The following is a 25,004-nucleotide window of genomic DNA, read 5'->3' as shown; positions in this document are numbered from 1 at the left end:
GGTATATCTCTCCATTCATAGTTCTCATACTATGTTCCTTGGAGTTTTACAATTGCTTGGAGGCACAGGAGCACGATTGTGGAGGGGAGGAAGGTCAAGCAGGAGGGATTTGGGGTCTCAGGGTTATAGGTGAGATTTATGTTGAAACAGAATTACATTCTAAAAAATTTTTTTGAAAGCTCTGGATACTCTAGCCTCATTCTATAGGTAAAGAAATGAATCCTGCTTCAGCATGTCCAACTACAAATAGAGCTAAGACTAGAAGTTGGGTCTCCCAAAGGCAGTCCAGAGATCGTGAGCTTTCATTCCAGAATTTATCTTAAAAAAATCCTTGACATATAAATCCTTTTATATTTAGTATCTAGCATGACTTGGAGGTATAAGTTCTATAAATTTATTACAGATGGTTATATTTCTTATACCTGGCTTAAATACAGTATTATGCCAAGAGAAAGAGCTTTGACAACAACAGTCGAGTTTAAGTTCTGATGGCTACAGTCATAGGAAAGATTTATGTGTGGATTATTTTAATGGAGGCAGTACCGAGCATTCAGATCAACCAACTTTGTTGCTCAAACATGCTAGGAGAAGAATACACAGATTACTGCATCATATCCTAATTTTTCCCCTTGGGTTTCAGTGGAATCAATTAAATATTAATCTTCTGATTAAAGTACAGAGTGATAGGATAAAAGGGAAGTCTCTTTTTATATTCCTATTTTGAAAAAAAGTATTGCTTTTTCCAAGAAGGAAAAAATAAAAAGCCAAGCTACTACTGAAGGTACCTTCATGTTATGTTTGCATTAACACTATATTATTTCTCAAGCAGGTTATGCTACAACCTACTGTGGATAAAATCTCTTCATTTGCTTTCTTCTTTCTTTTCTGAGTGAATTTTTTATCTTATCATCAGAAACGACAGGCTGGTATTATCAAAGCTATGTATCCTGAGAGTCAGTAGCAGGCCTGAATTTCCTTTTTTCATTACTTTTGCTAGAACACACAGACCTTAGGGGTAAGCTATCAGCACTGATATGTCTTCAAATCCTTACTGGGCTCCCTTACGGGGAACAGGTAATTAATCTGTCATCCTAAGGACAGTGCTCTGTTCTTTCACAATATGTAAAAATCTATTTCATTGGGATAAAATTTTATCATAAATAGATGAACTAGAACAGAAGAGAAGGAAGCATTTTTAACCAAAAGCTGCTGAAGAGAGAGAGAAGGTAAACACTGAGTTTTCAGAGACTCTAAGACTAAAAACCAAATCCAAGAACAACAATAACAAACAAAAAATAATACTTTTGCCTGCTGATTTGTGGTTGTTTCTTCACTGAGTTACATATTTCTGAAAAACTGGTCTGCTATATGCCTACCTTGCCCCCATAAACTTTATTTCAGTGAAGACCAAACAAATATAAATAAAAGATTTAGAAATGCACTGATTTGTAAAATATGCCTTCCTCTTAGTTAACATGTTGGCCTTAGTTAGTATGATGTTTCCCGAAACACGAGGAGGCATTCTGATTCATTCCCTTTACAAGTTGCTCTTGGACGTTGTCAGCCGATGTGAAGACTTCACTTAGAGTATCTCCTTCTTTAAAGGTTTAAGAAAGACCCTCTTCAAATGAATTCTTAACTTTGTCTTTTCATACTTTCTAAAACTTGTCCTAAAGATTGCCACAGGCAGCTCTGAAGCATAACAACGTACCAAAGAGCAGCCTGTGGTATGTGGGAAGGAAAAAAGCGTTCTCAGAGAACAAACACTTTGAAGAACTACTTATACCGACGGGAATTCAGCATCTTTTTCTGTACCTGCAAGAGTAGCCACGTCCTTCTAATACTTTCTTGGATTCTATCCAGTGCTATAAACATACGGCTTGGCTTGCCAGGCTTGGCTGACATCGGTGGAAATAATCTGGAATAAGTGTGCACATCAGCGAAAATAAAGCACAGCTGTTTGGGGGGGGGCAGGGGCACAAGAGACAGTCAAATGCTAAGCAGTGAAATGGAAGTAGCTTATGGCAGACATATTTGTAGTTCTTTTTACCTTAATATAGGGTTTTGGGCAGTAAATTCAAATTACAGGCTAGATTCCTGGCATCTGTCAAATTCGGTTCTTGGCCTGCAGGCCTACCAGCTGAAGGTAAGTCAAAAGGCAAGAGGAAATGAACGTTCTGTGTGTTTCTTTCAGCTCTCTAACTTTCTGAGCAAAGGAATAGCAAGCCATTTATTTATTTATTTATTTATTTATTTATTTATTTATTTATTTATTTATTTATTTATTTATTTTTCAAAACCAGCTTGCTTCTTGTAGCATTTTCATGAATAAAATCATTACCTTGGAAACTAGAATACAAAGAAACACACGTATCAGTAGAGAAAATGCAACCATTTCATGGTATGTATGCCTGAGTCATTTTCTTTTCAAATTGGTATTAAAGAAAAGCTAAGTGTTGCCTAAGACAGAATAGTTTACTACCATGTTTCCCTGAAAATAAGACCTAGCCGGACAATCAGCTCTAATGCATCTTTTGGAGCAAAAATTAATGTAAGACCTAGTCTTATTTTACTATAAGACCGGGTATAATATAATATAATACAATACAATATAATATAATATAATACTGGTCTTATATTAATTTTTGCTCCAAAGGATGCATTAGAGCTGCTTATCCGGCTAGGTCTTATTTTTGGGGAAACAGGGTAGTTAATAATAGTTAAGTATTTGTAAGTCAGAAAATATTTACGTTTTAACATATAGAGCACTCTTTATCTTACAACTCAAAGGCAAAAGGCTCACTGATTTCTATCAAAGTCAGTGAGTTTGTGTGATGGACAATATGGTGTAGATCCTCTTACCTTTTTTGAATAACATTAATATAGATCTTTTCAAATAAACAAATACTCCTATTTTAACCAATTCATATCAACTTAAACACACAGGAAGAAGACTGATCATCAGCAGTGCCCCCCAACCCTACGCCCTTCTCCCCAAGTAATGATTATCAACCTGATCTCATTACTATACTGCTAGCCATTTTGATTCAGGACCTGATATTTACTGATCTTTGTGCCCTGCCCCACCTACCACAGCTTCCATTCAATTGCCGGCAATACATATTTTTATTGCCTAAGTGTCTATTCCTTTCCACACAGTGACTCACTGACAGAAGTAAGACATAATTCCTGAAAGGGGAATCTTATTATTGACTCAGAAGAGGAGAATGGATTTTATGGACCGTATTCTGCTTTGATCCATCCACATCATCTTTTATTTTTTCTTTTCTAATAGACTTTATTTTATAGAGCAGTTTCAGGTTCACAGCAAAACTGAATGGAAGGTATCAAGATTTCCCATACAATAGCATCTTTTATTGTCTACAAAAATTGAGCTTAATCTTTGAAAAGATGAACAAACACTATTACATTCATTTAACATTTCTGTGTTAGATAGAGGATTATAATTTCACTAACGTTAATTCCTTTCCCATTTCACATCCAATTTGACGTCATGGTATATCAGGAAACTCACAATGAAGAGATGAGACATTCTATACATTACCTGATTCTGTCTAAACACAATTCTCACTATAAGGAAGAAAACTAATAAGGAATTGTCAATCATATTTAGTTTCCTTATTTTCGCTTCCTGGTTTCCTCAGAGTAGCACTCCCAGTGTAAGTACTACAAAGAAAACTCAATGAAAACTGTGCCAAACTTCTTCAAAATAAAAATTCACTGAAGCCCACTGCTGGGCATATCATAGGCACTCACAATTGCTGAATGAAATGAATCACATCCAAAGAGTCAATAATCAGATTCAAATATGCATACTTCACTACTCTATGTGAGAAATAATATTTCATTTTATTGGGAATAAGATGGGATCTGAGAAATAAGCTCAATATTATTCTTCAAAAAAGGTTTTATTAACAAATTTCAGCTATTTACTTTTCACGTGGCAAACATGAAAAAAAAATTTTTTGATGGCTTAGGTACATTTTATGGGTTTTCTTTCAAAGCATGAAACATTTTAAATAATAAATTTTAATTAGGGCAAATTGGTAGTAATTTGTTCTACTGAGCTTCAATAAAATGAACCATGCATTTGAATGTTAAATGATAGTGATTTACATATTATTAGAACAAGAACTGCAAAAGGAAAAACTAAAGGAAAACATGAGCTCACAGCTATTTTCAAACAAATAAATGAAAGAAGCAAAATTGTCTTTAATTTTTAAAGTGGTTCTTAATGTCATCTCCACAGAGTTCTCCCAAAAGATGCATTTAAAAAAAAACCAACACAGTGAAGTTTAAGAAATGCAGTAATTCTATTGTCATGAGTCTATTTCTGCAGCGTCAGGGTACACGCTAATATCTGATCCACATAAAATACTCCTTTCTCCCCCACCCCTACTCCCAAATCCTAAACTCTATTAGGGGAATAGCAAAAAGAATTGCACTATAAGATCAAAACTGAAGGAAAACAACAGAGAGGTTTGGGTAAAGAGCAAGAGGTCTAGGAGAAGAGGAGAAAATTTATAATTGGGAAATCAGAGGAAAATTCACGGGAGAGGGAAATATTTCAAATATTTAGAAAGACGGGTTATATTTACCGTATTTTGCAGGGTATTACACATACCCTGTTTTGCACAAATTTGTGAGGGAAAAGTAAGGGTGCGCATTATACATGGGTAGTACTAATTTTGTATCTACAGAGGGTGGCAGAAAAATGTATACACATTTTAAGAAAGGAAAAAAACTATATTAAAATTGTAATACTCAATATATACCAATAACAAAAGATGAATACAAATCATGTGTGACTTCTGCAATTACAAGAGGTGCTCAAAGTGGTTACCATCAGCATCCAGACACTTTTGATTACAGTGAACTACTGCTTGAGCAATGTTGACAAAGGTGTCCACTTGTATACATTTTTTTGACACCCCTGGTATATATGTTTGTGTGTGTGTGTGTATATATATATATATATATATATATATATATATATATATATATATATATAATTGAATATATACATATATGTAGTGGAATATTATTCAGTTGTAGAAAGAATGAAATCTTGCCACTTGCTATTACATGGATAGATCCTGAGGGCACGGTGCTAAGTGAAAAAGTCAGACAGAGAAAGACAAATACCATGTGATCTTACTTATGTGGAATCTAAACAAAACAAAACACAAAGCTCACAGATATAGAGACTATACTGGTAGTTGCCAGAGGCAGGGGGTGGGAGATACATACCTCCATTTATAAAATAAATAAGCTGGGGGTTTAAAATAAAATAAATAAATACATAAAATAGAAGGTTTTCAATACTTTCCAGTACAACTAAATTTATAGATAAAGAGATTCTTAGGAAAAATTTTTAAAAATGCCATAGCCTCAACACTACCTCAAAAACATATGCCTGTCATTTTCAAAAGAGATGAGTGAGATAGAGGACAAATTCAGCTCCAAGGTCAGATAATTTGTTAACTTGACTTAGGATAAAACTGTTCTCTAGAGGACATGCTCCAATGAGTTGGGTAGATTATTCTATATGATAAATTTTAATCAAACAGCCATAGCTTTCTATCAAGATATATGATAATGAGACATGAGAGATCCATTTAGGATAGGATGTTTTGAGGAGGCTTTTTTTTTCTGGCAGGGGGTCAGGCAGGAAATGATACAAGGTCAGATTTTAAATGAACTCATGCCTCACAATAAGATTAACAGCCTAGACAGATTTTTTCCTTGCGGGTAAAGTCTTCTGAGGTATAAGAAAATGTAGGTTGCAAACTGAGGGAGGGAACCAGAATGTTCATCAGTGATCAGGACAGATGTGAAGTTACAGTGCTGGGATGTGATGATTGCAGATCTTGGTTTGCTTGTGTACACAATTCTAATAATAGTCACCTAATGTTATAACACAAAGCCACGTGAAAGAAACCCTCAAATATATTCATTATGAGGACATGCCCCTGGAGGGTCATATCAAAACTATCCCTGTAAGACACATAGGATTTAGTCTGACTGAATAAAGATTTCTATATTCTAGAGAGTATGTCTGGAGAATCTAGGTTTTTAGGTTGCCACATCAGGCCAGAAAATTGAAAACATGCATCTCTTAGACTGGAGTTTTTCAAGCAGGAGGACTCATCAACTAGGGCCTGCTTGTTTGTTCAAAAGCATAGAGGCCTGTCCCAAGGTTCTGATTCAGAGGCCCTGCATGGACCTAAGAATGTGTATTCAGACGATTCCCTAGTCATCTCCTGCATATTACTGGTTACGAATCAGAGAAAAAACAACCAAACAACTACGAAACAAGAGTTTTTGGTGAAAAGGTCAGCAGATTTAGGATTTAGTCTCAATTCGAGCACTTCTTAGCAAAGTTCATACGAGTATCATCCCTGCAGCGTTTCCTCAGGTATAAAACGACAGTAATAGTACCCACCCTGTCTTGGTCATGGGATCAAAGATGTGTTAGTCATCTATTGCTGTGGAACAAGTTACTCTAAAACCTCATGGCTTTCAGTAACAAACATTTATTATCTCAAAGTTCCTGTTGGTCAGGAATCCAGGAGCACCTTAGCTGGGTGCTGCTTCAGGGTCTCTCACAAGATAGCAATGAAAGAGTTAACTATGGCTGTGGATTCAGAGGTTTGCTCACTTGGGGGAAGAGCCACGTCTAAGCTCGCTCACATGGCTGCCGTCACGCCTCAGGTCTTCACCAGCTGCCACTCCTTGGCATGAGGGTCCCTCCATAGAGAAACTTACAACATGGCAGCTGGGTTGCCTCAGAGTGAGCCAGCAAGACAGTAACAGAGGGCGAGCAAGAAGGAAGTAGCAATCTTTCTGTAACTTAGTCTCAGAAGTAATAGCTCATCACTTTTGCCATTGTCTGTCCATTAGAAGCATGTCTGTAGGTCCAGCCCACACTCAGGGGGAGGGAATTCCATAAGGGCAGAAATACCAGGAGGTGGGGATCACAGGGAGCATCTTAGCTGCCACCTATCACATGAAGTAACATATGTGATGTTCTGAGGAATAAAAGACTTAGATGTGGGAGCACATTACAAATGAAAAAAAAAAAATTTGAGGCAGAATTTGAGTTATAAAAATCTACTTTATGGATAGCATTCTGAGAATTTGCTAAGAAGTGTCACCACCTCCTCACTTGCCTCAGATGTGTTGCACTATGGCAATACTTCACCATCTTTTTCAGTCCGACACATCTGTGAACTTGTTAGTCAAACAAGGAAAAAAAGGAGGGTGAGCAAATGAGGGACCTTATGACCCAGCAAATAACACTCTGACAATTCACACTTTCATATTATCATGGGAAGCAGTACCGTAATGACTATAAGGAGTGTGAGGGAAACGATAAAAATTAAGAAGCTCGAAAAAATTGTTTCCCAGATTGTTTTTTTCCTACAAAGCTGTTCATCAGCTCAACTTGGTGATATTCCCTAATGAAAATTTACATTATTTCAGTTTTAGAGTTTTAAAATATGGCCCTGGCATTCTTGCCATTCTTTCCATGGAGAAGTGGGGTCTGTGTCCCCTCCCCTTGATTCTAGGAGAGGATTTGTGACTGCTTTGACGAACAGAGTCACTGTACGACTTCTGAGGCCAAGTTAAGAGAAACCATGCCGTTTCCATCTGGTCTTCTTAAGATACTCACTCTTGGAACCCAACCTCCATACCATGAGGAAACTCAAACTAGGCCCCATGAAGAAAATCCATGCAGGGCCTCAAGACTCATGAAGAGAGAGATGTTTGCCAGTCCTCAACTGCTGCAGCTTCTGACTGTTTCCGATCCACTCACCATCTGTCTGCAGCCATATGAGAGACCCCAAGTCCAGAACTACTTGGCTTATACCTTACTGAATTCCTGTCCTTGACACGAAGACAGATCATGTTAAAAAATGACTGCTATTAATTTAACCCAGAGTTTTGAGGTGGTTACATGACAAGGAATAACTGCAACAGCCAGTAAGTAGTCATATACTGACAATAAAGTCATATATACACAAAATAGGCATACATTAGGTTAACACATTTTCAAGACAGACCACAGATGTGAACCACTGCCTACAGAAGTCTTTGGTAAAAACTACTACAGTTGGGAAATATTTAAAGGTAGGATGGATATGCCAAAAAGCAATCTTATGGTAATAAAAAAGTAAACTATTACAAATCATAGAAATGAGAAATACAGCATTTCTGTTTCTATAATACAAGTATCAGATCCACAATTGATTAACAAATGTGGTCAGCAACTACCTCTCTTGTCATATCACAGTTATAAACCATGTGATATTACAGCAGCATTGCGAATATTACCCATTCCCTACAAGATCGGATCCCCATATGCACATCACTGTGTTCGCCACACCCCCTCCCTTTCATTTAAGAATCAGGCAGATCATGAAACCATCAACTTCCTCTTTTCTCATCTACAATATTTATTTAAATCCTCCTTTCCTTCCTTCCCTTTCTTCTTTCTTATCTTTCAGAAAAGCTTTTCATCCACATTTTCAAGGCACCAGTGCAGGACTACTCTTGCCTACTCCACACCTTGATCCATCAAATATGCTTTCTCACATATTTGGTGTCCTTTACCTTACAAACATCCTAGTCTTCATTATTTTATAAATACTTATATTATACAATTTGTACATCTTGATTTTTAAAATACCCTCGAGGTGACATCCAATCCTGTTCACTCAGCCAATTTTCAATGAAATTGTCTATACTCAAAGCTTCCGATTTTTCACTACCTACTTCCTCTTTAAACCAATTGTAATCTGACTTAAAATACCCAATGCTATTGGAACTACTCCCTCAGAAGTTACCAACCAGTGGCCTTTTCTCAACACTATCCTCCACTGACCTCATTGTAGTATTTGATGCAGTTGAATCTTCCCTTCTTGAAATTCTACTTTTGACTTTCAAAAACAGTGTTCTCTGGCTTTCTTTGTCCTCTAGCTATTGTTTCTCCATTCTCTCCTCTAAATCACCATCTACTCTCCAAAATGGAAACATTCCCCACTTTCTTCTACCTATACCAACATTTCCGGTGAACTAAATCAGGAAGCCTAAATCTCTAGCTGCAGCATAAGTCCAACTTGAAACATGCATACAGGTGTCCTCAAAATCTCTTTGTTGATGCTCTCAACCTGATGTGTGAATAGTAACAGACACAGGAATTCAAGGCTTCACACCAAACAAGGGCTCCTCGTACAAGAAAATTCTTTATATTAGGGTGGTGCAAAAGTTATTGCAGTTTAAAAGGCTAAAAATAATTGCAAAACCGCAATTACTTTTGCACCAACCTAAGATAGAGGAGGTCAAGAGTATTTGGAAGCGCCTTGATGCACGAGGAAGAATGATACTTAATTCACCAAATTCAGGCTCAGGACCCTGATGTTCAAGTTATTATGACTAAGCACATACAGGTGGCTGTTCCGTCCACCTAAATGCCTGTTCTCTGGTAGCTGCAGGTCTTGTGCCTTCACTACCTCCACTCTATACACAAGTATCACCTTCTAAGAGACCTCTCCAGAACACCATATGTAAAGTAGTTCCTGCCATGCAATGCTTAGGAGACTCATTATCTATTTATTTGCTTATTGCCTATCTCCCCTCGAGGAATATAAGTTCCATGAGAACAGGGACTTCCATGTTGTACGCGGCTGTCTCCCCAGAATATGGATGAGTATTTAGCCTATAATAACAATAACCACATAAGAAATATTTGTTGAAGAAATGACTAACAATGAGAAAGTGAATGATTTCAGGAAACTGTTCTCATTTTCCATTTACAGAAAGTTTGTAACACTATAATGTAAATGCAAGATCACTTAGGGTAAAAAATATTTTTTCACCATGGGACTAAATTCAGATCTCTACATAACAGCCAGCTAATCTTCAAATAGAAGTTTCTCTGCAAAAAGTAATGTGATGAGCTATTCTATAGTGGGATATCCCACTGTCCTGTTGTTTTCGTAAGACAAATGACCCTACTGAAATTTACTACTAAAATTTCTATTGGCTTATGAGCACAGAACTTTCTTTATTAGAATATCTGTCTAATGTCTCTCCATATATGAATCACTCAATTTTTATTTATCTAACATCTTCATTTGCACTGGATCTCCCTTCATTTTTCTTCTACGTGGAGTTTTTTTTTCCTTCTTCTCCTGAACTCCTGACATGGGAGGACCTTAGGTATCACTAGTTCAGGGGTTTTCAACCTTTCTTTCAGCAGTGGGATCTATTTCACAATTAAAATCTTAATGAAAGCAGAGCCGGGAGTGGAGGGGCTGGAACAGTGCCTCCTCGAGGCCACGCCGACCTTGACTCCAGCATCTCTCAGACACAGGAGAATCATGAGTCTCCTTTGAAAATCATGGATAGTCTAAACTTTCCTCATTAAACTCAGATGTATTTTCTGTGTCAACACGTCCATTTCTTGGACAGGAAACCCTTCTCCTCCTCTGGGCTAAAAGCATTAACTGAACAGATACACTACACAGTGTGAGGAACACTCCAAGGAAACACAGAAAAGAAGGGCTCTGGCTTCATATTCCCCACCCACCACTTAAACAGACCTGAGTTGATCTATAATTTCCCTAAAGGGAGCGATTTTTTTCCTCCTTTCTTATCCTTCACTTCTCTGATGCTTGCCCTCACCCTTGACTTTGATGTCACTGCACTGGTTCTCTCCTGGTCACTCCCCCACCCCCAGACCATGAACATCCCTAAAGCTTAGGCAGGGCTCCCCCTCCACCTTCTCCTCAGTCAGGAATGAGTATCGTTTGGGAGTCACCATTGTCTGGTTTCGGTGAATGGATCCCTTGACGATCATCCTTCTCCTGATTCTGTATGTTCTGTGTACAGAACATCGCCACCTGGGGTCACCTGTTAACACAGGAAGCCCAGAAACCTGAGCTCTCTTTTTCCTCTCCCTCCACTGGCACTCCCGTTCAATATCTCCATTGTTTTCAATGACCTCACTAATCACGTAGTTCCCCAAGCTTGAAACTCTGAAGGTAATTTTGACTCCTTTCTCTTCTTTATCATTTGCATCCGGGACATATCACAACAGTTTTACAACATCCTTCAGATTTGACTTTCTGGAAGCTATTCAAATGTAGCCCAGCTGAGAGTACATCTGAGAGGAGCAAGGACTGTGTCTATTGGTTTACCACCGCCTGTATGCACAGTACCGGGCACAGAATAGATGCCTAATAATCCTGCTGAAAGAATAATTGAGCGGGACAAAAATATGTGATGCTTACTGTAGCATAAAAACCACAAGCAAATTACCTAATAATAGGGCAATGTGTTAATACATTTATAAGATATTATAGTATCATTAAAATAATATTTTCAAATATATATTAATGGCTTGGAAATTGCTCCCTATTTAATGTGAAGATAAAGAGAAGCTACATACAAAAACCATACATTTATTATTAACCCAACTGTGAAAACCTAGAAAATACAAAAATGTGTAACATTGGTTATCTCTAAATGGTGATTTTTATTTATTTTCATACTGCTTTTAATTTTTTTAACTGCTTTATTTTTGATAAATTTAACACTCCGAAAAAGAATTGCCATTGTGTAAATACCTATGCCTATTGATAAAGCTTGAGAGAAGCATGTACAAATTAAAGGATGCATTTGTTTCAGGGTGGGAGGTATATCTCCCCCACTTTGTTTTTCTAAAATTGACTTTGAAAACTATTGTTTAATATTTTCAATAGCCTTCACCCCAACATGTATTGCTTACTGCTCTACTACTGTCAGTCTTTATACAATTGAATTTATCATTATATCATATTATATGAATTTTGCTAAAATGCCATTTTAACACTCTTTTTAAACAAATTGTACTGTCTCCTTATTACTTTATTGATAAAATAAGATAAAAAGTCCTTAATCTATTGAAGTCCAGTCTTGACCATCCAGGTTGCACATTCCACCCATACAGGACAGACTCCCACTCTGTACCATCTTACTGCCTGATGTCCTGTCTCCCTTAGTCCACTTCAAAACTTTCTTCAATGCTTAACAAAAATTTACTTAGTGATTTGATCTTTAAACACCCACAGACCTTTACCCATAATCCTGTAATGTCATGCATTTTTAGAATTAAAAATGGTTAGAGCTGTAAGACATTACTGAAATCACATTTCCATGGTAACTTGTGCTGCAGAGAGAGTGCTGAAGTACAGTGGAAATGACCTCAAGTAAATCTAATAATGGTAGTGATGACACAGATCTGTGATACCAACAGTCCATCTTAATAATGTGGCTGCTATATCCAATTGGATGGTAATGACCATCTAAGGAGTCAGTGTCAGCTTTCTCTCGCAGGCTGTATGGCTATCCTAGCAAATCGTGAAATCTCAGGGTTACGTTTTCAGCTAAGATTCTGGAAACAGAGCCAGGATTGGGAAGTAAGGACTGGAACTGAGTTCACTGCAAAACACAGAGGCTTAAGGAAAGATCTGACTCTAAGGCCAGGCTGAGTAGAAGCTTTCAAAGTTGCAAGCGGCTCTTTTCACACACACTCACACCCACGCACTTTGAAATTCTGAGTGACATACATTAAGAGAAACATATTAATAACTACCAATCAAATAACGTATTACACAAAGGTTAACCAACAACTGCTGGATAAAATTCTATTACAAGCCAGAAGAGCCAGAGGACAGGGAAAGGTGAGACTCTCAGGGCTCAGAAAATTCAAAGGCAGGGAGAGGAAGGACAGGCCCCCAGGCGGAATCATGCTAGCCCCTCTGTAATGGCTGTTGGGCCAGGAGACACACAAGCCCAGAAGTATGTGCCAAAGGTCTCAGGTGGCTGTGCAAGCACTTTCTGACATTTGTCCAGCTGTTGTGAATTGAAAGAGATGCATATTCCCAGGGTTCCACCAAGCAGATTTCTTCTTCAATTCAGAATAATGTGATTAACATACAAATTTTTTTTATTAGTCCTGATTTTGTCACTCTGAATATACAGAGGGTGCCAAAAAAAAAATGTATGCACATTTTAAAAAAGGAAAAAACTGTATTAAAATCACGCTGATGGCAACCACTTTGAGCACATCCTGTAATTGCAGAAGACAAACGTGACTTGTATTCATCTTTTGTTACCAGTATATACCAGTACAGATTTTTCCTTTCTTAAAACGTGTATACATTTTCTTTGCACCCTCTGTATATTTACCTGGATGAATATATCTACTGCTCATTTTTGCAATTAACAGAGGTGAAGGGAATGTATCATGCCACATTAAAAAATGGGAAATGCTAAAGAAATGAAAATAAATCACTTTTTCACCTAACAGTGGTGTTAGTGCTTAGAGAAGTACCCATTCACCTGGCAATTCAAAGTATCTTGAATATAATTTGTCCAAATTCCATCACTTTCTTCCTTTCTTGCATATGAACATCACAATTTCAAGGAAAATTATGTAATGGTGAAACCTCAGATTAGAGCATAGCCAGCTCACTTTAGACATATCACTGGAGTGATGATGTTGTAGAAATGAATTCATTGGACTTGTTAAACATGTGAACAGCTCCTTTCCATCAAAGAGGAAAAAAGAAAAGAAAACAAAGAAAAGAAAAGAAAACCTTCAAAAGAAAAATACAAAGGCTTTACTGACTGATACGTGTTGCCTTTCACATTCGTTATAAAGACTCAGTGTATGGGAGTTAATTATATTAGGTATTTTGGGTAACAAAGTACTAATTTTGTGCTTCAAAGTTATTAACTTTTATATAGACAGCTCACAGGTGAATAAACGGACTTAATCCCTGTATTAAAATATAAAGCAAACCAAATAATCCCATGTTTCACAACTTCTCAAAGTTGATTATCTCCTTGGCAATGCTTTACCCCAGGCTCGTTACACAACTGCCACTTTAAAAAAAAAGTTTCTAGCAGTTTATATGATAAGCTTGTGAAAGTGGATTTAATTACATTTTAACAGTCATTCCTCTTCACACCAGATGTAAAAGGCCACCAAGGAAGAGCATTTTTTTCCCTGTGATTCAACCATATTGGGTTAATACAACGTCCTCTTACAGTGATCTCAGAACTCCTAAGAGAGTCTGCTTGTAGAACATGACATATAAGGAGTATTTCCAAAGTTAAACAATTCAGCAGAGGAAATAAAATAGTTAAGATGATAACATTTACTGTCAAAAGAAAGTTGTAGATTTCTCTTTCTTTGAACATGTCTAATTCCTCAGGGTAAAACATAACATTTTAATTGTAAAACAGCAATTTTATATAGATGATGATATTTATCTCCTAATTACCAAAGGGCATTTTGCTTGTAAAAAGCACTCCACATGTATAATAACTATAGTAAAAGATGGAGTTATTACCATCAATCGTGATGCTTATCTGTGTTTAAGGGTCTCTGTGCTCTAACAAGAGCTAACAGTAGTTTAGTATATCAATATTCCTATGGGAAATTCACAATGATTTATTTCTTTGATTTATTAAAAGCCTCGCATAGCTCAAAGGGCCCTGAATACCCATAAAATTAAGAAACTATGGCCATAAAATTAAGACATAATAACAAAATCTCCATCCAGGAAACAATGCAACAGGATAGCACCTATTGCAAATTACTCACATTATAAAAAACATTTAAAATGAAAATTTTGACTAAGCTTTAATCAAAAACTATGCTTTCATGAAATTCATTTTTTTGGTTTTATTGCTATAAAGTATACCTCATTTCTAGCATAACCATATCCTTTTATTTTAATTTTATTCTGAAGTAATAATGTATAAGTGGAGATATTCTTTCTATGTGATTCCCTTTTGAAGTGTGCTAACATAAAAAATTCAGTAAACTAATGATTCGACCATAAAAACCAGTAATTTGACAGGGTTATTTAAGTATTGTTCAATAGCTATAAAAGAGTGAACAGTTTAGTGCAATCTAAAGTTTAGGAAATTATTCTCAGAATATAAATAAGCGATATTATTACTATTATAATACTTTAGCATTTAATTAAATTAAAAAGCTAAATATTTGAAGATATGTTTTAGCATAAAAATCTACATGATGTGAACTACAGTCCATTAAAATTCCCTCTTCTATTATTTTTTGCAATGATACAATATTTGAACAAATTTATTTTATTTTAAAGAAAACAACTGGAGAAAAGTTATTCAAAATAATTGAATGAAAATAAAGGATAGAGTAGAAAAAAGGAAAAGAAAATATGGTTAAAAAAAATTTATGCTAGGGCCATAAAATATGAATAAAGAGATATAATTTATTCTTGGGTGGGGAAGCTCAATTTTATATCATTTCTTCCTAATATAATCTATAGACTCAATACAATCTCAGTGAAATCAGTAAGAGATATTCTTGGGAAGAGGAAGAAGAAAATGTTTCATGAGTTTAGATGAAAGGATGGATACGTAAGAATAGTCAATAGATGTATGAAAATTAAATTTTACTGCATTAAGGATTTTCAATTCTAATAACTATTCTTTACTAATAGGATAACTGGCAAAGGATGTTTCTGGCAGCACTTTATACAGTTAAACACTGTAAACCAGCTATCACATAGGGTTGATTATGCAAATAGTATTTTATCCATACAATGAAACACTCCCCATCGTTAAGAATGATGGTAAGTTTCTGGATTTATTTTTCAATGAAAGGTGTTGATTACATACTGTTAAGTAAAAAAAGAAAGTAACAAAATATATATAAGATATGATTCAATTTTTTTAAACTAGTGTAGCAATGCAGGATATATATCAAAATAGCAAATGTGATAGTCTCTGGGTAGTAGGGTAAAGTGATTTTTCAACTTTTATACTTTTTGATATAGTGAGGATTTTCCATTCTAAAGCTGCATTATTATTATAATCATAAGACATTAGTTGAACATTGTGTGGGACTTTACGGATCACAAAAAATAATTAAGTGAAATGGAAAAGAAGTGGCTACAGACAGCATCTGGGAGAACAAACCAATAGGGCAGCACCTCGAAGAAGGTTTCTGCAATGTTAGGGACTGTGCTGTTTGTCCATCTGTTGGGAGTGGACAGGGATGTCTGGCATCTAGGATACTGCATGGATGAATCACATGTGCTTTGATTCCCTAGTTTCCATTCTCCTTTTCTTATCATTTTAATGCTGACATCAAGGTGAACACAGGAGTGACACTCTCAGTTCATATCTATTAACCCTATGGCAGTCCTTCTATTTACTATGAAAGCTACATTTTAAGGGTGGACTTACATAACTAAAACGAATGATAACCCAATAAGTACATTTCCTGGCATGGTCCATACTGAAATGTGCCCCAGTCATTTCATATGGGAGTTTTTTTCAAGATGAGAAAATAATGACAATGCGGTTGACTGTAACAAGGTATATGGTTTGAATCCTTTGAACAAAAAACTTACGTTGTCTAGCTCTTATTCCATGTTTTAAATAAGTTCATGTGAACGCTCGCTAATGCGGAAGTTCCATTGAACAAAAATATTTGGTACAAAAATGACTTGATAAAAATGATAACAACTTATATTTATGGGTATTTACTATATGCCAGGCATAGTTCTAAAAGCACTTTATGTGTCTTAAGTCAATTATTCTTCAAAACGACCTGTGAGGTAGGTGTTATTATTATCCCTCATTTCACTCATGGGGAAACTAAGGCTCAAGAGCTAAGTCCCTTGCCTAAGGTGACAAAGCAGGTGACAAACCCAGATTGTCTTTTATTTTTATTTTTTCAGATGTTAAAAAATTTAAGTATTTTAATTTTAGAACACTTTTAGAAAAGATATGAAAAATAGTACAGAGAGTTCCTGTATAACTCTCACCAGTTTCACCTATTATTAAAAATCTTACCTTATATGAAACATGTGTCCCAATTGAGGACATACTGATATGCTGGTATCTACTAAACTTCCCACTTTGCTAGGATTTCACTAGTTTATTTTTAATGTTCTTTTTCTGTTCCAGGATTCCATCCAAAATATCACATTACGTTGAGCTGTCATGTCTCTTTAGCCTCCTCTGGATTGTGACAGTTTCTCAGACGTTCCTTGTTTTTGGTGACCTTGACAGTTTTGAGGAATACTAGTCAGTTATTTTGTAGAATGTCTCTCAATTGGGTTTGTGTGATGTGTTTCTCATGATTAGACTGGGGTTACGGTTTTGAGACAAAGACCACGAAGGTGAAGTGCCATTATCAATACATTCTGTCAAAGCTACATGCTACCAACATGATGTATCTTTGATGATACAAACTCCGAAGACCTGGCTGAAGAACTGTAGGCCTGGCTTCTCCTTTTTTTTTTCTTTTTTTCTCGTTAAACTTTGTTTTAATGGGTCTCAAAATTCTGTGACAAATTTTTGATCAAGTTGTTTCCATTACAAAGTACTGATTTTAAAAACTAATAACTTAAAAACTGCCACACAAAAAAACAAATGGTCCACAAAACATTCTCCTTTCCTTCTGAAGGTTTAACGGTGCATTGTAATCATTAGCCAGTCTTTTACTATTACACTTAAATGGCCAATTGAGACAAACAGCTCTGAGACCGTTCTCCCACCACTGATTAAGACTGGGGTGGCAGGTATTGGGGATAATATTCATTTAGCCTTCTGAGCTTTCTGGGCAGACTTGGTGACCTTGCCAGCTCCAGCTGCCTTCTTGTCCACTGCTTTGATGACACCCACAGTAACTGCCTGTCTCTTGTAACGAACAGCAAAACGGCCAAGAGGAGAGTAGTCAGTGAAGCTCTCAACACACACGGGCTTGCGAGGAACTGTGTCAATGATGGCAGCATCACCAGATTTCAAAAACTTGGGGCCATCTTCCAGCTTTTTCCCTGAATGACGATGAATCTTCTCCTGCAGCTCAGCAAATTTGCAAGCAATGTGAGCTGTGTGACAACCAAGCACAGGTGCATATCCAACACTGATTTGGCCTGGATGGTTCAGGATAATCACCTGAGCAGTGAAGCCAGCTGCCTCCATTGGTGGGTCATTTTTGTTGTCACCAGACACATTGCCATGATGAACATCTTTGACAGACACATTCTTGACATTGAAGCCCACATTGTCCCCAGGAAGAGCTTCACTCAAAGCTTCATGGTGCATTTCAACAGACTTTACTTCAGTTGTAATATTAACTGGAGCAAAGGTGACCACCATGCCAGGTTTGAGAACACCAGTCTCCACTTGGCCCACAGGGACAGTATCAATACCACCAATTTTGTAGACATCCTGGAGGGACAGACACAAAGTCTTGTCAGTTGGACGAGTTGGTGGCAGGATGCAATCCAGAGCTTCAAGCAGTGTGGTTCCACTGGCACTGCCATCTTTACAGGTGACTTTCCATCTCTTGAACCAAGGCATGTTAGCATGTGGCTCCAGCATGTTGTCACCATTCCAACCAGAAATTGGCACAAATGTGACTGTGTCAGGGTTGTAGCCAATTTTTTTAATGTAGGTGCTGACTTCCTTAACGATTTCCTCGTATCTCTTCTGGCTGTAAGGCGGCTCAGTGTAATCCATTTTGTTAACACCAACAATTAGTTGTTTCACACCCCGTGTGTAAGCCAGAAGGGCATGCTCATGGGTCTGCCCATTCTTGGAGACACCTGCTTCAAATACACCAATCACAGCAGCAACAATCAGGACAGCACAGTTGACCTGAGATATGCCTGTAATCATATTTTTGATAAAGTCTCTGTGTCCTGGGGCATCAATGATGGTCACATAATACTTGCTGGTCTCGAATTTCCACAGGGAGATATCAATGGTGATCCCACACCCCCGTTCAGCTTTCAGTTTATCCAAGACCCAGGCATACTTGAAGGAGCCCTTTCCCATCTCGGCAGTCTCCTTCTCAAATTTTTTGATGGTTCTTTTGTCGATCCCACCACATCTGTAGATCAGATGACCAATAGTGATAGACTTGCCGGAATCTATGTGTCCAATGATGATGTTGATGTGTGTCTTTTCCTTTCCCATTTTGGGTTAGATTCAGCGGTGGTTTTCACTACACCTGTGTCCTGGTGGCAAACTCATTGCGAAAAAGCTCCATTTTAAAGTTACTATCCTCTCCACCCCTCACCCTCTTTCTATGTTCTATTTCATGGAAAAATGTTACTGATCCAAGCCCACATGTAAGTGGGTGGGAGTGGGATGGAGTCAGCTACACATACTTGAAAGGGAGTATGTCTATAAATTATTTGCAATTTTTCTGTCAGAAACCTCATTTTTATCCACTACTCTATATTGCCTCTAACATCCTATCTTTTTTTTTTTTTTACCATTTTTGCACATTTTTCATGTGCAGTAGTTTAAAAACAACATAATTTTGAACTAATTTCCTGCTTTTTCAAAGATCCAAAAGTATGTTAGAATTGAATGTGACAACCAATAAATTTGTTTAAAATTATTTTCCACTAGAGTGTGTCACTAATGGATGAACTAGAAACCAAGTTTTCTCAAAAGAGTTCTGTAATGAACTTACCAGAAATATTCGTTCAAGTTGATCCTGAATGTCTTTCATTCCTGGAAAAGCAGCAACTCCTTGGATCATTTCAACAAAGATGCAACCAACTCCCCTAAAGAGAGAAGAAAGAATTGTTACAAAATTTCAATATATTCTGCTTAGAAAACTGTCTGGAATGAAAACATCTACAGCTACAAAGAAGAAACAATGAATCAATAATATTCTTACTGAGTACCACCAGCTGGGCTGTGTGTGACACATATACCTAGATCCCAGAACTTTCCTCCCTATCTCTGCCTACTGGCCTGAAAGGACTTGAAATAGATGCAACTGTATTGGGCTCAGAACACAGTGGGAACCAATAAAATGTAAGCCTTGGTGGCTCCACCTTACTTATGGACACAGTCAAGGAACTCCTTAGCCTGATACACAAAGCCTCCACAGTGTTGTTCTAATGGCTTTTTCCAACCCTATTTCACAAATTCATAATGTATTCTCCTCCCTAGCTGCCCAGGACTCATACCTCTCTTTGTATCAAAATCATCTGGGAAACATAAAAACTGCAAATAATTTGAACACAAACCCCAAAGATCCTGTTTCAATCAGTCTCAGTTGAAGCCCAGGCATTGACTAGGGCTGCTCTGGTACTTTAGGGCAACTACGCCGGGGATCTCTGAGCCAGACTGATCTGCTCACGGCCCAAGCAGAAACCTATATACCTTGGCTCAAACTGCTCCACTACCTAGAACTTCCTCCTTCTTCATCTATTTGCTCTTCACATGTCAATCCAACCCAACCTCTATAATCTAATTTAAATGCCATCTCTTCCATGAAGCCTTCCATGAATGTTCCAGCAGGAAGAACAGCTCCCTTTACGAGTTTATTTGTTAAGCTTTTATTCACTATATCAGCCATCTACTATGGTCAGCTTCCTCTCCTAGCTGAGCATTCCATGCCCACAGTTCCTATCTAGCAGGGCGGTTCAGCAGCGTACAAGCACCACGAGACCGTGCCTCCCAGACACAGCAGCCTGCACCTAACCCAACAGGAACAACCAATCCATTGTATGGGCAGAGAGCTAGATACCCCTGCTGGGACTCTGAAGAACAAGTCACTTGGGAACAAAGCGGAAAGAAATTAGCATATGTAGATGGCATAATTCACATTAATGGCAGAGAACTAGCAAGAACGGTTACTTTCCTATGACTGATGTTCCCTGAACGGACTTGGTTCCCGCCTTCCTAAGACCTGGATGTTCAGATAATCCAGGGTTTTTGCCAGATCTCTCTACCTGCTAGTAATTCTCCAGGACTTTTTTTTTTAATGGCTCTATTTTGAATGGGTTTACGTTTCCTGAAAGTATACTAATAATACCATGAATATATCAGGACACTTCTTCAATTGCTGCACTTATATTCAATTTAGGGTGAGCAAATCCTTGTGTCTTTAACTTATTTCAGACCCTTCCAGAGGTTAAAGACAAAGGACCTACTTTTCTACAACTGCCCCAGTTGTTATCACAATTGTAAATAAACAATGTTTTGAATGAAAGAAGTAATACATTTGCAGAAATCTCTTCTCTATTATGCCACATAATTTCTATCCAAATTGAACACCAATAGTATATAGAGTTGCAAGGACTAAAAACAAACGTTACTTTAGATCATAAAGAATAATTTTATTAAAGTAGCAAAAATTAATTTTAAAATCAGTGTTCTAGGAAGATGGGTTTTAACACAAGTTGTTTTCCTTTAAGATTTGAGAGACGACATAGGCATTGAGAATTATTTTATTAGCATATTAATATGCAATGATATTTTTATAAATATTGGGACTTCAGATGTCCAGTTAAATCTAAAATTTCAGTTTGGGAGTTTTCCAAATTTTTATGTCAAGAATTCTTTTCTAAGACTACTGACCTACATTTCTACCATCTTGTTATTTAAGTTTATATAAAATATCTTGGACCTCAAATAGTATTCTGCACCTTCCTTTTTTTCACATTGAGAATATACCCTCTATTCTCTTTCCCATTACAAGCTACAACTCTGAGTAAGAAGACCCTCAGCGGAAACCACAGTTGACCCCACTGTGTACTCAACTAAGCTGGCTGGTAAGGTAACCATTACACTGCCAGAGCTACTTAGAGAAATTCTTTTGCTACTGCTTGTGCTTAGTCTATATCATCTCCATAATGTGATACTTAGAACAATTAAAAGACAAATCTATGCTGTAATTCTACTCAGTTGGTATGTAACGATATAGCACATATATAGGCTAGCTAAGGGACCTGACATCTCATTTCTAATGGACATTTCTATAACATCATTTTTCAAAGAAGCCTTAGGGTACACTAATGAAGCTGAGAGAATTATACTTAAAGGATTTATAAAAAAGAGATAGAAAGCTCAAGACAATTAAAAAGTAGAAGTATAAAACACAGCAATATATTAACATAGCAGAATACTTTATTACTAGAGCTGCCTTATGCCAAAGAGCAATAAAAGCCCTACAATTTAATATGAAAGGACTATTACCTGCTTTCCTTCCCCCACCTTCTATTTTCCATTAGCTCTCTGTTCCTTCTCTTGATGGAATAAGTTGATTGCTCTGGGTAGTTTACTCAGAAAGAATTCATCCACTTAAGTTCTATATTTATGATACACACACACACACACACACACACACACACAAACACACACAACATACGGGGTGCCAAAAAAATGTATACAGATTTTAAGAAAGGAAAAAACTGTATTAAAATTGTAATACTCAATATATACCAATAACAAATGATGAATACAAGTTATGTGTATACATTTTTTGACACCCCTGATCTATCTTATCTTATCTATCTATCTATCTATCTATCTATCTATCTATCTATCTATCTATCTATCTATTATTTCAGGATATGTCTCCTTTAATTTGCTCCTTTTCTTTTGATAATTTGAATAATTATGTAATCATCACCCATTTAGTCTAAATTTTTCAAGAATAAGAAGTGGTCACAAAAGGTTACAATTAAAACTGTTATGAGATGCGGTGTGTTCATGAAAACTACCAGTACCAAATAGCTGCACTGGTGAATTTACCAAATGTTTAAAGAATTAATATAAAATATTCTCAAACTCTTCCTGAAAATTGAAGAGGAGGGACCACTTCCAAGTTCATTCTACGAGGCCAGCATTATCGTGATACCAGAGCCAGATAAGTATAAGAAAAGAAAACTATGATACAGACCAATATCCCTAATGAATATAGACGCAAAAATTCTCAACAAACCATTAATAAATCAAATTCAAGAGCACATCAAAAGAATTATACAGCAGGACCAAGTGGCATTTATCCCTGGAAAGCAAGAAAGCTTCAACATATTTATGTCAATCTATGTGATCTATCAGGTTAATAGAATGAAAAATGAAAATCACATGATCAATAGACGCAAAAAGACATTTGACAAAATGCAATCCTTCATGAAAAAAGCCCTCAACAGCTGAGTACAGAGGGAACAGACCTTAACATAATCAAGGCCATATATGACAAAGCCACAACTAACACCATACTTAATAGTGAAAAACTGAAAGCTATTTTTCTAAGATCAGACAAAACAACAATGTCCACTTACTCTTATTCAAATATAGTAATAGAAGTACTAGCTGGAGCAATTAGGCAAGTTGAAGAAAAGTCATCCAAATCAGAAAGAAAGAAGTAAAACTGTCATTAACTGCAGGTAATATAATTTTGTATATAGGAAATCCCAAGGACTCAAACAAAAAGCTGTTGTAACTAATCAATAAATTAGGTACGGTTGCAGGATATAAAATAAACATATAGAAATCAGTTGCATTTCTATATACTAATAATAAAACATCTGAAAAAGAAATCAAGAAAATTATCTCATTCAGAACATAAAAAACAAAACAATCACATACTTAGGAATAAACTTAACCAAGGAGGTGAAAGATCTCTACATTGAACAGTAGAGTACATTGATGAAAGACATTGAAGACATGAACAAATGGAAAGACATCCTATGTTTATAGATCAGAAGAATCAATATTGTTTAAATGTCCTTACAAATCAAAGCCATGTATAGATTCAATGTAATTCCTATAAAATATACAATGGCATTCTCCACTGAAGTAGATAAAAAATCCTAAAATTTGTATGAAACCACAAAAAAAATGGATATCCAAAGTAATCCTGAGAAAGGACAAAGGCAGAGGCATCCCGCTCCCTGATTTCAAACTACGCAACAAAGCTATAGTAATTAAAACAGTATGGTACTGGCATTAAAACAAACACATAGACCAATAGAAGAGAATAGAGAGCCCAGAATTAAACAGCCATACCATATGTTTAACTAATATTCAACAAGAGAGCCAAGAAAACACACATGGGGAAAGGATAGTCTCTTCAACAAACAGTGTTGGGAAAACCTGAATAAACACATGAAAAAAAAAATCAGACACCTACTTATACTACTCACGAAAATTAATTCAAAATTGATCAAAGACCTGAAAAAAATACTTGATACTATAAACCTACTAGAAGAAAACAGGGAAGAAATTCCTCAACATTGGTCTTGGCAATGACTTTTTAGATATGACACCAACGCAAAAATTGAAAACTAGGACTACATCAAACTTACAAGCTTCAGCACAACAAAATAAGCAATTAACAAAATAAAAAGGCAACTACAGAATGGGAAATTTGTGGGTGGATTTTAATAATTTTTTATTTTTCAATTATAGTTGACATAAAATATTATATTAGTTTCAGGTATACAACATAGTGATTAGACATTTATATATTTAAGAAGTGAACACCCTGATAAATCCAGTATCCATATAATATCATATATAGTTATTACACTATTACTGTCTATATTACTCATGCTATACTTTGCATGCCCATGACTATTTTGTAACTACCAACTTGTACTACCTTCCTCTTTTTCACACATCCCCAACCCCCCTCCCATCTCCGCAACCATCAAAATGTTCGCTGAAGCTAAAAAAGAAAGATGCAGTGTGTTCAAACTCTTATTTTAGGATTAGTTACCTGGTAAGGTAATATATAAAACATCTACCCATACTTACACATCTTTCAATTCTTTTGAACTCAAAATTTCCAAATTCAATTTATGCTATAGATATGTAAATAGTTTTTATCATGATTCAAAACAAGAAATTAAGCAGAATCTATCATTGTCATTATGAGCAGAGATGGACTTTTTTAGGCCTAAAGGTCATACAACTTGAGAGTTCTTATTTACAAAAAAGAACACAAAATTATGAATAAAAATAGGGTACAAAATTGAATTTATAATGAGGAAATAAATCGAAATCATAAATTTTTAAAAGCTAATGAATATGACAATACAAAATTCAGAAAAGTAATGTAACATATTTATTAACTGCTGGACACACCTCTCTAATACTTTTATTTCTACAAT

The 25,004-nt window shown here is 36.3% G+C and overlaps 1 protein-coding gene and 1 pseudogene across 4 annotated transcripts in view; both read right to left on the bottom strand.

The window, feature by feature from the left end:
• The window catches only part of CDK14 (cyclin dependent kinase 14), a 546,519-nt gene that overhangs the window by 187,868 nt on the left and 333,647 nt on the right, over positions 1–25,004 (bottom strand). For all 4 annotated transcript variants that reach the window (XM_019716536.2, XM_074340704.1, XM_074340703.1 and 1 more), the window contains one exon: positions 19,562–19,655. In XM_019716536.2, the coding sequence (XP_019572095.1) occupies positions 19,562–19,655 (94 nt within the window). The remainder of the gene's footprint in view (positions 1–19,561; positions 19,656–25,004) is intronic.
• On the bottom strand, positions 17,443–19,099 carry LOC109437359 (elongation factor 1-alpha 1; annotated as a pseudogene).

The sequence above is a fragment of the Rhinolophus sinicus genome, linkage group LG09 (assembly GCF_036562045.2).
Source record: "Rhinolophus sinicus isolate RSC01 linkage group LG09, ASM3656204v1, whole genome shotgun sequence".
NCBI lineage: Eukaryota > Metazoa > Chordata > Mammalia > Chiroptera > Rhinolophidae > Rhinolophus > Rhinolophus sinicus.
Note: the sequence above shows the minus strand (reverse complement) of the source record. Positions and strands in the feature narration are given on the sequence as shown.